Source organism: Rutidosis leptorrhynchoides, chromosome 1, assembly GCF_046630445.1.
Source record: "Rutidosis leptorrhynchoides isolate AG116_Rl617_1_P2 chromosome 1, CSIRO_AGI_Rlap_v1, whole genome shotgun sequence".
NCBI classification, from domain to species: domain Eukaryota; kingdom Viridiplantae; phylum Streptophyta; class Magnoliopsida; order Asterales; family Asteraceae; genus Rutidosis; species Rutidosis leptorrhynchoides.
Genome location: NC_092333.1, coordinates 442,788,583 through 442,806,960, shown reverse-complemented (window position 1 = coordinate 442,806,960; position 18,378 = coordinate 442,788,583). Strand labels below are relative to the sequence as shown.

Sequence of the window (18,378 nt, the reverse complement as noted above, 5' to 3'; positions counted from 1 at the left end):
ATTATTATCATTAATAGTATTATTATTATTATTATTAGTATATACATAAAATACTACGACGGAGTGATGTTCGAGTGATTTTAAAAAGGGTTTTCAAACAGGCTAAAGATAATGAAATTATGGGTTATAGCTAAGGAGGTTATGGGTATTGCTCGGGGGTTTTGATCGTGAATCAAAGGCCAACCTTGCACTTATCATTTACGTTGCACCTACATATATTTTCCTACAATATTGAACCACAATATTGAACGGTGTGTTTCATATGCTCCCTTTTTAATTGCTTATGCAATCTATATTTTTGGACTGAGAATACATGCACTTTATTTTAAACGCAATGGATACAAGTACATACTAAATTTTACATCGAGTTTGAACCGAAAATCCCTTAGCTTTGGTAACTAGTAGCTGCCAGTTATAAGAACTGGTGGACGCGAATAGTTGTATATGGATCCATAGGGCATGACATCCCCGTCCATTCCAGGTATAGAGACCCTAGCCTGAACTATAAAACGGACGTATGCTATTTGAGTTTAGTACACGTTGGTTTGCGTGTATTGTACATGTTGGTTGCATGTATGTTAAAACAGGGGTATTTATTATATATACGTTAAGTTTGGTTACCAAGGTGCTCAATTTCGTAGAATATTTTGATAAACGTTTCTGGATGAAACAACTGAAATCTTGTGATCCATCTTTATATACAGATTATGCGCAACATTTAAAACTATGAACTCACCAACCTTTGTGTTGACACTTTTAAGCATGTTTATTCTCAGGTTCCTAGAAGTCTTCCGCTGTTTGCTTATACGTTATACAAGCTATGTGCATGGAGTCATACATGCTTTATTCGAGAAAACTTTGCATTTACAAAATCATCACCATGTATCTTATTTTGACTGCATTGTCAACGGATGTATTATTGTAAACTATTATTTACGGTGATTGTCTATATGTAGAAATCATCAGATGTTGAAAACCTTGGAATTAGATATTCATTTATGGTGTGCATTTTCAAAAGAATGCAATGTTTACAAAACGTATCGTGTAGAGGTCAAAACCTCACTATGAAATCAATGAATAACGTACCGCGTCAATAACGATTTTGGCGGGTCGTTACAGCGTGCCTATATAGCGAAGGAGAAGAAAGAGGCCTTCGTTGGTCATTCTGCTATTGAAGTGAAAGTGGACAATTCAAAAAATGGAAGAATTGAGAAGCTGGGTGCAAGGTGGAACGGGAGTAGATTCGCAGATGTTGTTGCCGATGAGAAAAATTATTCGTTTAATCAAAAGGATCAAATACCAATATGTCATCCAAAACCTTGTAACTCCAACGCGAATTCTAAGTAAACATTCCTATAAAAATAAAGGTAGATGTAAAGATTTTTGTATTCAATATTCCTGAGTCTGTTAGTAATCACAATATCATATTTAGCTTTAACAAGGAGCGGTACACATGGTCCCTGATCGAACACGATTGCAAAACATCATATTTTTTTTCCGATGGTGTTGACAAGAGCGAGTATGATGGTTCCGAAAAAAATTCTAATGGTTTATTGATGGATGATTCCAAGACAGTTGAAGGTTCCTCTGTTTCTACATCCTCGTGCCCATCATTTGGTTGTGACAATTCTTCGAATAGCGTTAGTGATGCATTGAAAACAAATATGATAATATTCAATTCGAGAATGAAAAACATGTGGAGGCCGTAAAAACCTCCAGATCACCGGATGAAATTGCGGCTAGTGATTCTGTCGAAAGATCGAAGATTGACTCTTGTGTTGCTTCCTCGATTTGCAACAACGGCAGTGAGACTAATGCAAGCTGCAACATGTTTGATTCATTTCCAAGTAAAAAAGGTGATGGTTCAATTCTCGAAGACTCAAAAGCATGCGCTGATCTTACTTCTTCCAATGTCAATTTATCGTTTGAATCAATGTTGTGTGCAGACGGTAATGATGTAGTTTTCGAGGAGACAAAAGCATGTAAATGTTTTAATGTTCCAACTCAACGGACTACTGATTCAAATAATACCCATTTTAATGGGTGAAAGGACATTGTTAGTGGACAAGCCCACGAGTCTTCTAATGTGTCAAAATCTTCTATTGAGCCTACACAGTGTATTGAGCCTGATGTTGGTGAATATCATGGCTCTAATGGTTCTAGTTCGAATCATGTGGCCCGTGTGAATACAAATGATGTTGGTTTGGCACAAAGTGCGGTATCTAGATTTCGGATTAAAAAGAGGAAATTTCGCCCTTTAATGAAACATCATTTTATTAAGTTCGTTATGAAAAAAAAATAATGGAAACGTAAAAGATGTCGTGATAAACGTTTCTGGAATGAAAGGTTTGTCATCGATGATTTGTTGAAGGATTCAGATGAAGATGAAGATGATGATGATGATGATGATGATGATGATGATGATGATGATGATGATGATGATGATGATGATGACGACGACGACGATTGTTGCTCATGTTGCTGCTCGTCGCCTAGATCGGAAACATAGAATTATCAATTTGTGTTTTGGCGTGGTGTTTTGCTGTATTCATGTACTTTAGGTCCGTGTATGTTTTCTCGTTTGGCTTTCGGTTGTTTGTCTTGAGAGTGAGGCGCTTTTAGTTTGTTTTTGTGTTTTATTAGGTTGAGTTTTCTTTCGTGTGTGTGTGTTTTTTTCGTTGTTCCGTGTATTGGCTAGCTTCTCTCGCTACTTTTTTGTTTATTTCTTATAATATTATTTTGCCTTTAAAAAAAAAGGGGGGTAAAATAATCTTTTTTATTAGATTTTTAACGTTTGCAAAATAGGTCGTGTGGAGTTAATATCAATAGGCACAAAGGTCAAAAGAATATTGCAGAAAGGAAAAGTGTACGTGGCAAGTTTTTAAAACCACGTGATGAGATTCTCAGCCCATATATAAAGTCCTACCAGATCTCACTAACCACCGAAAGATTGTGACCCCCCCTCCCCTCCCCTCCCCAATTTTTATTATTTTTTCTCATCTTCCTTCCTTTCACCTTAATTTTACACAAAACCTAAAAAATCATTTATGCGTGTTTGAATTATCAAAATTTGTAAAACTTGTGAGACAACCGATTGATCAACAATATATTCATGTATATATTTTCATCATCATAGATATATATATTCATTCTCAACTCTGCTGCGAGAGTTCTCCATTCGTTGGAGCTTTCGCAGCAGTGGACATGTAAGTTCCTCTTTTTTATTTTTATTTTCAATTTTCATTATTCATAATAATAATAATAATAATAATAATAATTAAAATATATATTTCGCACACACGCACTAATTGATCGTGATACGTCGAAATTTAGAATACCTTTAGTAAGATTTGTGAAACATTTGGAACGAATTGTTCGAAATCGGTGACGTTTATATCATTGAGGAATAAATGTAGGTATAGGAAATGTATGTATTGATTGATCATAATTATGTAAATTTTGGATGAAATTGGTATAGTTGGTAATTTGGTGTAATTTTGGCAGAATCGTCCTATTCAAAATTCGATTGAATTCGTGGAAGAATCGGTTTGAGTTGATAGACGATCGGTGTTCAAGGTTCGATTAGGTATGTATTTGGGCTTTTTAATATGAATTTATGACAAATTATTAATGCATTGAAGAAAATAGGTAAGTGATATTAATTAATTTTAATTTTAATTTTATTATTTCTGGAATATAAACGGTTCAAATTTGTTTCTGTTCCGTCGTGGTTCTTTAATTTAATTAATTAATTAATGCTACCTGATGTATAAATGAACTGTATTCGTAGAAAATGGTGGGTTGTTGTTTGCATGTCCTCATTTCACTCATATCTACGGAGTAATATTTACTCTCTATTTATTTACTATTTATAAAATATAAATAAGATAATAATTTATATTTACCTATACATTTATTTTTTTTTTTTTTTTTTTGAAAAGCAAGGTATGTATATATTAATCTCACGAATATACAAGATCGTCACAGCTAGGGGCCACATTTTCGACCCAATAGCCCTCTCGAAGCTGCAAGACGCAGCATGTCACAAATTACAAAAATACATGAAAATAGATACAAATATGAACTACCTTATTTAGCTGACAATTATATTTGAAAAACAAAATGTTTAGTTTCGAACTTTTTAGAAATCTTTAGAATTGACAGATAAATTCATCTGGATTCTACTAATTATTGATTAATTAGCTAGTATATTCTTGCTTTAATATTACATATTATATTATATATTATATTATAATATTATATTATATTTTTCATAAGGTTATAAATAATTAAATATAATTAGTTTTGATTCAAAATATTTATATCTTTATACCATGTTACTGGACTATATTAATATAAAACTAATTATAGTGAGACATTATTCTGATGAATCTCGTGAGTGTTTGACAGTTTTTATAACTAAACACTGTTAAGGGCCTTAATTATGAGCTAAATATACAAACCCAGCTTTATATCAAGTTAGCACCCTCACCCCACATGCATTTATGCGTTGCATGTTTTTTTGCTGTTGACAATTTTGATGTCTTAATAATCTATTAAAAGTTTATTGTGGGCCCAAAATTCCAGCCCAGTCCAGCCAAGAAAGGGAGAGTTTCTAACATAAACTACAACTGTTTAGTTTAGTATTGGGTTTGTCTATTTCCTTAACTTTATATATTTTATTTTTACAGGTATAAAATAAATGAATCATCGTATACAAAGTATCCATTATCTTTCTATTTACTATATATAAAGCATTTGATCATTTAGTCTTAAATTTTTTATTCGATAAAGAAAATCACTAGAATAGTCTCATGTAATCATCTCTTTTAAATACTGTACTTCAAGAAAATTTCATTCTACAAACTTTATATTTTGTTTTCAATCATTTTATTCTCTACAATCCAATAATGACAACAAACATGTGACACGGAGTAGCATATTGAGCTACAATGAAATCTCAAACTGGAACTAAACAAACATCTATGATCCCCTATAATAACGAACATATACGTAATCTATGTAGGTTGTTTCTTACATACTACACTCGTTACACTCGTTCCACTATAAATGTCCACTATTAATTTTTTAAATTTTGTATTTGTCAACTTTGACTGTAAATATTTTTTATCTGTACGAAATAGATAAAAATTATATGAATGATTTAAGTTTTAAGTGGGTTTTCATTTATATAATTTTCATCAAATATTACATAACCCAAAAAAGTATTTACTATCAAAGTTGACAAATAAATACTTTAAAATTTTAATAGTGGACACGTGTAGTGGGACGATTTGTAGTGGGACGAAAAAGTAATTACCCGGTGGTGCATGGTGCTAGTATTATATACTTCGTCTGTCTCGAATTATGTCTCCCTAAAAATTTTGGCCGGGATAAATGCAATATTAATAATTTTATTACTGTATTGTTTTATATATTATTTATTTAATTAATTTAAATAGTTCAAAGTGGAAGTGTAAGATATATAGAACTAAGTGGAAGGAAAGTGGAAGGGGTTATGTTGATATAACACCGATGTAGATAAGAAAAGTTCAGTTAAAACATGCTAAGATAGAGAGTAGGTTGAGGGAGCGAGTAACTTTTTATATTGTTTTCTATAACATTATATAATATCAAATTATTTAAAAAAGAATAGCATACGCATACTTAGATTGGTTACCAGGGGTTTTATTCTGCGTTTTCTCATTGCTGGCATTCATTTTTTAGTGTTTTTCAATATTAGTAGAGTAAGTATTTTTTTTGTTTTTTTTTAATTTTTATGCTTGTTTGTGTCATGGACAATTTTCGTGTTCTTAGTTTTATTTTACCTTTAATTTGGGAATGATGTTTTATGTATGTCAATCAATCTTTTATTTTTTTGGTCAAGAATTTCTGTTGTTTAGGTATGCAAATCTTTTTTAATACAAACTATAAAAGCATTACCTTGGTATCGTATTTTTCACACACTTGTTGGAATATCATATCAACAAGGACATATTCCGTGCATAACTTATGAATTCAATAACTTTCTTCATAGGACCAAAAAAAATTTATATTACAGAGTTATATATTATATATTAATAAAGTGCCAAACTAATAAGATATTTATATAAGAAATGTTTTCTAGAATAATCAACTTTTTTCCTAGAATAATTATAGTTTATAGTTTACTAGATTATGAGCCCGTGCGATGCACGTCTGCTCAAAAAACCGTTATAGATCGACCTGCTGTTTTCGATAACTATATATTGATAACAAAACTATATTGATCACAACTTAAAGCATATTTAGACTAAGATAGATCGTTGATGTTTACATAATTATAGTAAAAGTGAGATAAGTTTTTGTTTGACAAACTCTTCGGTATACACGTTCAATTTTTAATCTATATATTCAATATTTGTATTTATTTTTTTTTATTCGATTTATTTTATTAAACCTCTTTTTAGTTAATGTTTTTTTATTTATTTATTTGTTAATTATAGATTAATTGTAATTTAAAAATTTGATGATTTGACATGTGTAAAATACACTTGTCCTCATTCCCTAAAATTACTCTCGTGTTGACAAGTATACTTTAACACACTCTTTTTTATATAAGTATATAGATTTTACTTTTTAATCTACAATTGTGCATTCGAGTTGTGGAGTATTGAAACAGGAACTAAAAATATATACTATTTATCTACAATTGTATATTAGAAGTAATCATTTGGTCTAGCGGTTGGTGGTCTGCCTCTAAAGGGAGGTTAGGAGTTCGACTCCCGTTTGGCTACATATTAACAGAAATGGTCAATAGTGTCGCAAAATAACATTCACACAAGAAGTTACAACCTACACTTATTTAATCCATCACCTTATTCGCCTTAAGTTTTTATAAAGTAAACATCTAAAGTATTGCCCAGCCTTTTAATCTATCACCTTATTCTTCATTACAAGATTCACCCAAAACACTTATGTACGGCTTCCCTATGTGAATCGTATAGATTCAACTCGTGTTAGAACGTTGCCAATGATGATCATTTTTCACTTTTTTTTTTTTTTAATGAAGTTTGTTTTAAACTGTCGGAATTGTTTTGGAACAGACGGATGCTTCAAGCAATCATAACTTAGGGTAGAACGTTAAATTGAAAGTCTTCTCGCTTCGATATTAACTCCATACGACAAATACAAGACAAATATACCAGTATGTTTGATTCGTATTTGCTCTTTCTTGTTTACAATACTACACAACTAACACGTCTCTTTGTTCGAATGAGAGGGTAAAAAAGTCATTACACACAATATTCCTAGACAAAGGTCTTTAACAAGATACTGTGTCGTGTTCATATTACTATTGTAACTATTTTACCTCGTCTGAGAATAAAAAGGCGGTCGTACCTCAGAATAAATGTTTACCTGGGTTAAATCTGGGATGAAACGAATGTTGTCGTTGTAATCTATGTCTCTTTTGTCCTGTTAAGTGTCTTTATATTATGTTACTACAAGAATTTTTTGGTTTCAGGGGACTACAATTTAATAAACATATAGTTCTCTGCTTATATTCTAGAAAAATATGTTTCAGGCCATTTGAAGGAGAAGCTTATATTGATGCCTATGATGGTTTACGGTACTATGACGGTTTCTAGCCAACCAACCACCCCAAAAACTGACGGCTCAGTAACAGTACATAGGCGAAATGTTCTTAATCGGTCAATTTCAGGACAAAATTTAAGGCAACGTGCGATGATTCGAAGAGCATACTCTGACAACAATATGTGTTATTCTGCTAATCGTGTTCAGGCATCGGTGAATCAGCCGAAACTGAAAAACAGTCGTTCGATGGGTATTTTTGAGTTCAATATCCCGAGTTTCATCACTCCGAACTCGTTAAAGAAAAGTTTGTTTGATCAGGAGACGAGCTTTGATACAAATATGGAGACAGACGAAAGAGATGAAACGGCTGATGTCAACGATATCGAAATGGAGAAAGAAGATAAGAAAAAGGCTAATTGGATTGAGAGGTTGATGGAAATTAGAAGCCGATGGGTTCAAAAACAAACGAATGAAATCGATGGTGATAATGATGAAGAAAAAGAATGCGTCGAAGATGGAACGTGTGAGGTGGATTATAGTGATGATGAAGATGATGTCATCATCAATCAGGATACGTTTTCGGAACTTTTGAAGAACGTTTCTTGGTCCGATACTAAACACTTTTCACAACTGGCTTTCTTATGTAACATGGCGTATGTGATCCCGGAGATCGAGGTATGTTTCAACTCATCGCTCGTTTTTGCTTTCCAATGAGGGCAAAATTGTAAATTTATGACAATTCGTGTAGGAGGACGATTTGAGAAGATACTACGATTTAAAATTTGTGACATCATCATTGGAGAAGAAAGCGTTAGCGGAAGCCATTGCGCGTGACTCGGTTCGTGTACCTTTGACTACTTTAGCTACCAATCAGATGCCGGAAAAGCGTATAAAACGAACTTCCGCTTATGAGATAGCAGCTTCAGCAGCAACATATGTTCAATCTCAAGCAGGTGGTCTTATATCCCGTGAAACTGAACAAAAACGGAAGGAAGACGATGATGTCAGCGTGGGTCGTGGTGACACGAACAACCATCCGTTGGTGAAAACAGATTCCTCTAACAGAATTTATAAATCTGAGATGGCGGCATACATGGCGGCTTCCACCATGACAGCAGTTGTTGCAGCACCCGAGAAAGAAAAACAAGAGGCTGCAAGAGATCTTCAGTCCCTTCACTCCTCACCTTGTGAATGGTTTATTTGTGATGATTCGAGCATATACACTCGGTGTTTCGTCATCCAGGTACCCCAATACATCCTAAAAGATATGATTTTTGATGAGAACCAACGTGGATTGCAAACACCTAAACTTAATTTTCAAACAATGATTTCAGGGTTCGGATTCGGTGGCATCATGGCAGGCCAATCTTTTCTTCGAACCAACTAAGTTTGAGGTAAAATGCTTCTCTAATACTCAAAATAACTATTCATTTGACTTTCTGAACTCTTGCATAACTTGACTTTTAATATTTTGTATTGGTTATATAATACTTGATGAAATAAAATTTATATGAACGGAGTAGGTTTTAAACGTGTTTTCAATTGTATAATTTTCATCAGATATTATATAACAAAAACAAAGATATTTAAAATCAAATTTGAAAAAGAACTTCAAAAGTCAAACTGGAACAGTAGTGTTAGGGAGTACGAAATAGGTTACTTTCAGGTAGCAAACAGTATTCACGATGAAAATTTTATGAACCAGGGAACAGGTGTGCTAGTTCATAGAGGAATATACGAGGCGGCAAAGGGTATATCCGAGCAATTTATGCCTCATATTCTCGAACATTTAAACAGATATGGTGAAAGAGCAAAGCTTCAATTTACAGGTCATTCTCTAGGTGGCAGTCTTTCTCTATTAGTTAACTTGATGCTACTGACCCGGAATGTTGTAAAACCATCGGCTCTACGACCAGTAGTCACCTTCGGTTCACCATTCGTGTTCTGTAATGGACAAAAGATTCTCGATCACTTGGGGCTAGACGAGAACCATGTTCATTGTGTCATGATGCATAGAGATATCGTCCCCCGAGCATTTTCCTGTAATTACCCCAACCATGTTGCCCAGTTACTTAAGCGTTTGTGTGGTACCTTCCGCTCTCATCCATGCTTAAATAGAAGCGTAAGTATACTTTACGTCTCCCTTGTCCCACATGTACTGCACTCAAATTACCGTCCCAAAAATACTGTACCGCTTTGACATTTTTAAGTCTTTGTTTTACTTGAATTTAAATATTTTTGTTTGTGTTATATAATATTTGATTGATGAAAATTATATCAATATAAACATATTATAAAACCGAATCGATTCATATAATTTTCATCAAATATAAAATAGCACAAACAAAAATATTTAAAGCCAAAAGTTATTAAAGAAAGACTTTGAAAAGTCAAATGACAGTTATTTTATGCTTAAATAGAAGTGTAAGTATACTTTACCTCTCCCTTACAAAAATATTTAAAGCCAAAAGTTATTAAAGAAAGACTTTGAAAAGTCAAATGACATAGTTATTTTATGCTTAAATAGAAGCGTAAGTATACTTTACGTCTCCCTTGTCCCACATGTACTGCACTCAAATTACCGTCCAAAAAATACTGTACCGCTTTGACATTTTTGTCTTTGTTTTACTTGAATTTAAATATTTTTGTTTGTGTTATATAATATTTGATTGATGAAAATTATATCAATATAAACATATTATAAAACCGAATCGATTCATATAATTTTCATCAAATATAAAATAGCACAAACAAAAATATTTAAAGCCAAAAATTATTAAAGAAAGACTTTGAAAAGTCAAATGACATAGTTATTTTAGGACGGAGGGAGTATTATATTATATAAATCTAATTTAATCCTCAATGTTTACTTGTGTATGCAGAGTCTGTTATATACACCACTAGGGAAAATGTTTATACTCCAACCTGACGAGAAATCGTCGCCACATCATCCGTTACTCCCTCCCGGAAGTGCGCTATACGCAATGGAGAATACACATCGTGGTCCCACCAAAGCTGCTATTCGAACCTTTTTAAACTCACCACACCCAATAGAAACATTACAACATCCTACAGCTTACGGGTCAGATGGTACGATCCTAAGAGACCATGATTCAAGCAACTACCTAAAGGCGGTAAACGGGATTATAAGACAACACACAAAGACATTCATCAGAAAACCTAGAGAACAGAAGAACTTGTTGTGGCCATTATTGACTTCACAATCTCCACATTATTGGAGTCAAGAAACCAAACTTAAAGAGAAAAAGTTGTCGGTTATGGATCAAAAGAGGCTGATTACTACCGAGGTTGTGTGAAGTAAAAGATCTTATGTAGTGGAAAGTAAAACTAACCTAACAGTGATGATGTTCATAAGAGGTTTGGCTTTAAAGCTGTTCACCTAATAGCATTATTGTAAATTATGTTCTCCAATATTTAAATATTAATAATGAATCCCCGATATTTATTTAGTTAAGATATTCCAAATCTACTATTGCGATTCTATGTCTTACTAACTTATTGGTCACATAGCAAAGTTCACTGTGCGAATTGTCAAAAAAAGCACACACATTTAAATCAACCATTAGAATGTAAACCTAATGTATACCTCTAAAATTTCATTAATCGAAAAGGACAGAAGTAATTGAAAAACAATATGGTTGTAAACAATCCATATCATGTCACATGTAAGACGATCCTTTGTTACAAACTACGCTGTTTAAATTTCTGTGTCAAGCGAGGACCAGTAGCTCAAAGGTGAAACTACGTCAAGTACAAAATTTAACATTAAAAGGCAGAGCTTAGAATTTGCATAAAAGTACTAGCAAAGTATGTAATCAGTACCATAGTTCAAAGATGTAAATTTTTAGTTACATGTTTATTTCTTTTCAGCATTCATCCTCTTTCGTATTTCATGTGCAGTGTTGAATATCCCAAGAGTAGGCTGGTCGCACACGTAGCATTTTTTCTTCTTGGAATGATGCTGCATGTTAGAAATTAAAAAAAAAAAAAAAAAAAAAAGGTTAAGAAATGAGATATTAAAATGGCAAAACAATATGGAATTTGTACTGGGGGCATGCAGAAGTTTAATTAAACAAAGAATAGCATGCTTAACAATATTCCCCTTGAATATAATAACAAAGTTTAGCATGTCTTACATATTTCCTTACATTTAATATGATGGTTTCAAACTCAAGTTTAATTTATACAATTAAAACTTACATCCATCAATCAATCTACATATATATTTCATATCTTGTATGGACATACGTCTCGTCTTTAAGTTAATAAATATATGAGAAGTATATGGCACAATACATAATAACATTATGCTACTTATGCTACTTTGTAAAGCAAATTCAAGTGTACCAATAATGTAAAACAGATGGCATGAAGAATCAAACCTTTAAGGCACAATGCTCACAGAAATAATGCTTGCATTTAGTCACAACAGGGTCAACAAACGGACGCCGACAGATAAAACAGGCAAACGGAAGTCCATCTTCATCATCCTCAATATCTTCCTGATCATCATCATCTTCATCATCATCACCTTTCGTAGCCAATCTCCTCTTTCGTATTTTTTCAGCTTCATCCCACTCTTTCTCCATCTGCCATCCCGACTTGTAATCCCCACGATCATGCATAAACTTACATGAATCACCATACCCACAATACCCTGTCTCCTTATAATCCTTACAAATATCTGGCTGATAATCAAATCTTGCAGAAACCCTAATATGTGCAGAAGCTCTCAAAGGTCCATGTGACCCGCCCGCTTTCTCACTAGCAACCGTTTGTTCTCTTCTAAAACCGGCCTTATAATCCGTATACCCATGAATACCTTTATACAACTTCTCATCATCACCCTTATTATCACCCTTCCCTTTTAAAGCCTCAGTCGCTTGTTTAAGAACTCTTTCCCTGATAGCCCTCGCATCGCTCGAGAAATCCGTCTCGGTTTCGAGTGTCGCAGTCGCTCTATTATCATTCTGAACTTGAATTTCATTCGAAGAATCGAACTGAAACACCGTTGCTTTTGTATCTGCTTCTTGTTGCTCTGATGTAGTAGATCGCTTAGACGATGCAGTAGCAAAATGCAACTTATTATCTGGTGCAACAGACTTTTTCTTGTTAATCACAACAGATGGTTCCTCTTGTTCATCCGATTTGTCTTCGTGACCTCTTTTTCGTATATTTTTGTTTCTGGAAGGTTTACGAAAAAAGTTACACACTGCTTGTTCTGATTTTGGTACTTCTTCTTGTTTCTGCTGCTGTTGTTCTTGTTTTTCATCCATTTTAACAGTGGCAAATCAGTAAATCAAGCTGTATTGCTAGCCCTAGATTCTGCAATAACAGTAAATTATTAGTCTAGTAATCCACATGTTCCAATCTGTTGTTGATTACATATTTAATAGTATATACGTATGCCTATCGTCTCTATATATTATAACAAAGTGATAATTAGCAAAACAAATTCATCAAAAGTTGACATGGCAAAATATTGACCCTTAGATTACAAAGCCACGTTAAATCAATGATCATCGGATCTAAATTCCTTGAATTCTTTGCAAATAGTTATATCAAAAGACTTTATATCTTAAACACGCATCAGGAATCACAATTCATTCACAAATCCCTTTGTGCCCTAACGCCTACACTGCTCACAAATCATTCAACAATCATTCCTTTTATTAAATAAATTCAAATGGTAGATTCACACTCTGGAGCTTGCCTATAAATTGAAATCAGTTTCGTTCATCAGTTTAAGGTTCATCATAGGAATTGTATTAGGGTTTATTTACTAAAATATTATTTAAATTGGATTGGGAATTGTCTGTTAGGTTATCGTTGTGCATTAACCACATCAAGAAGAGAGATTGATGATTAATTTCTCTGCTCATTGACGACGAGGTAGCATATATATACTACTAATTATTGAGATCATGAGTAAATTTATGATTAATTTTTTAGTAATAAGCATTGGGAGCCCTGACTATGCAATAATTTTATATAAAATCATACTATTGACTATTGAGCATTAACATATGGAAGCTATGAAATCATACTAATAGGTATTAACATATGGAAGTGCATTCGTGAATTGCATAATAAGTGGACTACTAAAATGGAATGTTTCTTAAATCTTAATTTTTTCATGTATTACGCTATCAGGAAATGGACTACTTACAAACTGCGAGTTACGAGAATAATTTCAGGTTAGCTTCGGAGTGGAACAAAAGCTACACATAGACCTTATGGTGGCAAAATGGGTTAGTCAGACTGGTCAAGTTGGGTTAGGCTTTCACTGCTAGAATATAATATATTTTTTTCTAAAACAAATAATGGAACTTTAATAATGCATTTTAATAGATTATGAACGCTATTTTACACGACAATTAAACTTTCGATAAGCAGCTAAAATAATAAGTTTATGGAATGATTTGTATTGTCTATGTTTCCGAGTTAAGGCTATTACATGTCTAGCGACGTCTAATGCAAATTCATGATACTAAAACATGTATGATAATTACTTCGGTCATACTATCAGAATAAAATTAGTATGTTGTTATTTCAGAGTATGATTGTATGATTATGTATCCGCATTTATTAATTTGTATACTGACATTTTGTGTTTTTTATTAATATAGATCTGCATCATACAACTATCTTTGATTGGTTATAATAAATATAACTGATAATGATATAAAAGGATTTCATTGGTGTTTTGTTTATTTGCAACCAATGGATAAAATGTAACATCAATAGGTTGAAATTTGTTGTATTTGATCAATCCTTAATTAATGAGTTACTTAATTACGGATTGACGGATTGAGTGCAATGAGATTAAGATGGAGGATGGGATGTTTGATGATTATTTTGGGCCCCGATGATCGTCTTTCACTTTATCAATCAAGTGATCAACCACCCGACCCGGTCTTGATTGTCAATTAGCATAATTCACCTTAGCACAATGTAGAAATTCCTTGGGCAAAGTCACAAGTGAAAATCACAAAGGCTTGGGCAAATGGGCAGAAAATCAACAACCTATAAATGAGAGGCCATGCTCCCTATTTATAGTATTCGAAGTATCCGCGATCTGCGGATTGCTTAACTATCCGCGGAAACTTAGCGAAGTGACCCGCAGTCTTATTAGCGCGAAAACTGAACCGCTATCTTTATTTTCAGCGAATATTCCAAACCTTTCGAATATTCTTCGCGTAACTTCTGTTTTTAGACTTTAGCAAATAAAATATACATATACAGTACTATGTATATGATCAGTATTATCAATTATGATTATGATGATCAGCTAAACTATTCTAATTTTGACTATTTTGACCACGTGGTAGAGGATTGCTAAATTATATATGGAAGAATGAAAAAAAATTCACATATGTTTAAAATTTCACAGTATCTGATATAATTAAACTAGTATACTAATTATTATACTAATACTAATATTAATTCAGATTATATGAATGCATATAACAGCAAAAACAGATATAAAACCCTAGAAATTGAAATATATAGAATAAGGATAACGTACATGATGTCGGCTGGAAGATGATGTAGTGGCGAAAGGGAATGAAACAATAGCGGTGCCAGAGGATGTGATCGAAGGAGGAGTCCGGACGGTGGTCGGAAAAGTAAGGCTGTGAGCGGCGTTATACGTAATATATATAGAGAGAGAGGAACGAGAGGATTGAAATTGAAAGTTTTATTTGGGATTTTTATTTTTTATTATCGTGTTGAACTCTTGTGTGACGGTGAACCAATTCGTTGATATCGATTTGGACTTTTTAATTTGGGCTTTTTGTAATGGTCACCCGATTTGATTTTTTTTTTTTTTTAGATACAGTAATAATAATACTGTAATTAACAATCACAATTAACGTTAACAATAATTATAATCTTCTATCTATATACTCCCAATCTTCTATATCTATCTACTAGTTTTATGAGCCCGTGCGTTGCACGACACTTATATAAATTGGTATACAATAACGTTAGTATACATACTCACCAAATGTATAATACAATTATAATGAAAAAAATGTTTTATCACCGATAACATTTGTATCGAAAACATTAATATTGAATAATAACGGGTAGATTATGAGCCCGTCCGTTGGAACCATTTTAACTTCAACTGACAAAATAATCGATAAAACACCAAACATGAACCCGTAAAAAGTTGCTTTAGTACCGATCGTTAAATAATAGTTTTCAGGTACATCTCAAATTTGTATATGCTTTTAGTACGAATTATTTTCATTATGTCAAAAATCTCGGACGAAAAAGAGCAAACATAAACATAGATCAAAATTTTTATAAGGACAATCAAATAATCATTTTAACTTCAATTGACAAATAATCAATAAAACATTAAATATGAGCCCGTAAAAAACTTTTGTTAGATGACAATGAGTGAAAAAAATTTAAAATGGTTATTTATTAATTAAAACCGCTAAATATGATTTTATCATAATATATGTTTCTTTTTATTCGGATTTAAATTAAAATTTAAAAAGTATTATATATTCTACTCATTTTAACCCTAATAAAATTGAAATTTCATGAATTCCCAATTTTTTCCGCGTTTAATTATTAATTATATAATATTAATTATAATATTATTTTTTAATGGGTGTTGTGTTTGAATTCCCAATTACTGCTTAGTTTAAAAATATTAATTATTAAAATTATTAATTAATATAGCAAGTATATTTATATTTAGAATAATACTTTCCTTATTTCAGAAAATTCAGTTAATAAATTGGAAGAACGATAGAATTACACGTGGCAGTTTCAATAAGAATACGACACGTCAACATTATAGCACATGTTTTATATAATGTATAGATAGATAGATAGATAGATCGATCTATCTATCTATCTATCTATCTATCTATCTATCTATCTATCTATCTTCTATCTACATGCATAAATCGGTAACATAAATCCACGTGGCGCAACCACGTTCATCCTCAGCTAATTCTTTTTTCTCCTAATTTCAGATTATTTTAACTAATTATAAGAAAATGACAGGGGTCCCCTTAAACAACGGATTAAATCAAAATCACGTTTCAATCACGTTCACACTCTTTCTGTCTCTCAAAATTGAAAACCCTAGAAAACCACCATCACCATCAATATCATCTGATCAATAACGTACCATCGTCAACATCTTAGGGCTTCAATTAGGGCAGTGATTTCTGCATACCATCATGAACTGCATACTATTGAGAAATTAGGGCTTCGATTACTGTCAAGAAGATGGTTTCATATTACCAGTTACGTTTTCATCGTCAATCGAACGATCCGGTTATCAGTATTCTTTCGATTTCAGCAAACCTTACCAGTTTTTCTTTCGATGATTTTGGATCAGGTATGTAATTTTCACAAATATTATTATCTTGAATCGTGAATTGTGGAATTTGATTTATGATTTTTTTATTGATTTTATATTAATTTCGTTTTCAGTAGACCCTAATTTAAATGTGTGATTCTGATTTGTTAATACTCTGAGTTGATTTGGGTTATTATGTTTTTATCTCGAAGGAGTCAAAAAATTTATCAGATAAAAGACTAATCGATCAGTGGGTTGAATGTGCTTAGTTTTACCACCTACAACCTTATAACTCGATTTATTTAAGGCTGCAAGTCATTATTGTAATATTAGATTTTTGTATGTCATATTTGGTTTTATATATATATATATATATATATATATATATATATATATATATATATATATATATATATATATATATATATATATATTGTTATGAAAACTTGTCTGACGCACCCAGACTAGCGGAAGCGAGGATATAATTTGTTTGAGACAAACTTGCGAGAAATAATAGAAAGCAAATAAAGTAACTGATAACACAACGATTTAACGTGGTTCGGCAAAACCCTGCCTACGTCCACCCCCAATGTAGTGACCCGGAAAATTTTGACTAATTTTAAATCAAACTCTCGATACGATATTGTATTTTCAACACGATAAGCAAAGTCTGTTAGGTTGGATCTCAAAAATTTTGAACTGTTTCATATATTCAATTGACCTTCGACATTCCCGATGATTCACGAACAACTATTTGTTAATAGTTACATATATATTTAAATATATATATATATATATATATATATATATATATATATATATATATATATATATATATATATATATATATATATATATATATATATAAATATTACTTGTAAATATATAATATTATATTTAGTTGTTAAAAAGAATATAATTAATATATTTATTTACTTAAACTTGTTAATTAAGATTTGATATATATATAGAATGTGTATATTGAAAATGAATGATTTCGAGCCTAATTAGTAAACGTCAGTAACACTCGGTTGACGTTTCGTTAGTTTTAATATAGATATATTACATGTTCATGAAGGACTAAAATAAAAGTTGAACTGTAAATCGATTATGAAGATGTTAGATTTGTTAAAAATATTTTTACCTTTTTAAGTTTAAATATTAGTACTCCGTACATATAAATTGGAACAGAAAATAAATAATTATCGAACCTTTTTAATCAGGTTTCAAACAGTTAATGAGTGAAATAATTAAATATATTTAATCTAAAAATTTGAGATTTTTAAGAACACTTTTATACATTAACTGTTTAGCAACGGACACGATATAGCCATCCGAGATAAACTGTCGGTAGTATGCAAACAAATAAACTTCACGAGATTTAATATTACTGTTTAATACTGTGCCTAATTTGAGTTTTACTGTGCTTGATTGATTTACTGTTGGTTTTG

General features: G+C 32.0%; 2 protein-coding genes across 2 annotated transcripts; one reads left to right on the top strand and one right to left on the bottom strand.

Annotated features, from left to right (window-relative positions):
• Positions 1-1,556: 1,556 nt before the first annotated feature.
• On the top strand, positions 1,557-10,922 carry LOC139902866 (phospholipase A1 PLIP1, chloroplastic). The gene is made up of 9 exons (XM_071885525.1): positions 1,557-1,640; positions 1,685-1,957; positions 2,051-2,218; positions 3,942-3,945; positions 7,565-8,250; positions 8,324-8,818; positions 8,910-8,969; positions 9,281-9,697; positions 10,458-10,922. Exons 1-9 carry the CDS (start codon positions 1,557-1,559, stop codon positions 10,890-10,892), a joined length of 2,622 nt encoding a protein of 873 aa, XP_071741626.1. The 3' UTR covers positions 10,893-10,922.
• Positions 10,923-11,188: 266 nt separating this feature from the next.
• Positions 11,189-12,918, bottom strand: LOC139872917 (zinc finger CCCH domain-containing protein 1). The gene is made up of 2 exons (XM_071860856.1): positions 11,979-12,918; positions 11,189-11,557 (listed from the first exon to the last, which is right to left on the bottom strand). The coding sequence occupies exons 1-2, from the start codon at positions 12,870-12,872 to the stop codon at positions 11,453-11,455; spliced, it is 999 nt and encodes a 332-aa protein (XP_071716957.1). The 5' UTR covers positions 12,873-12,918; the 3' UTR covers positions 11,189-11,452.
• Between the last annotated feature and the right edge of the window lie 5,460 nt (positions 12,919-18,378).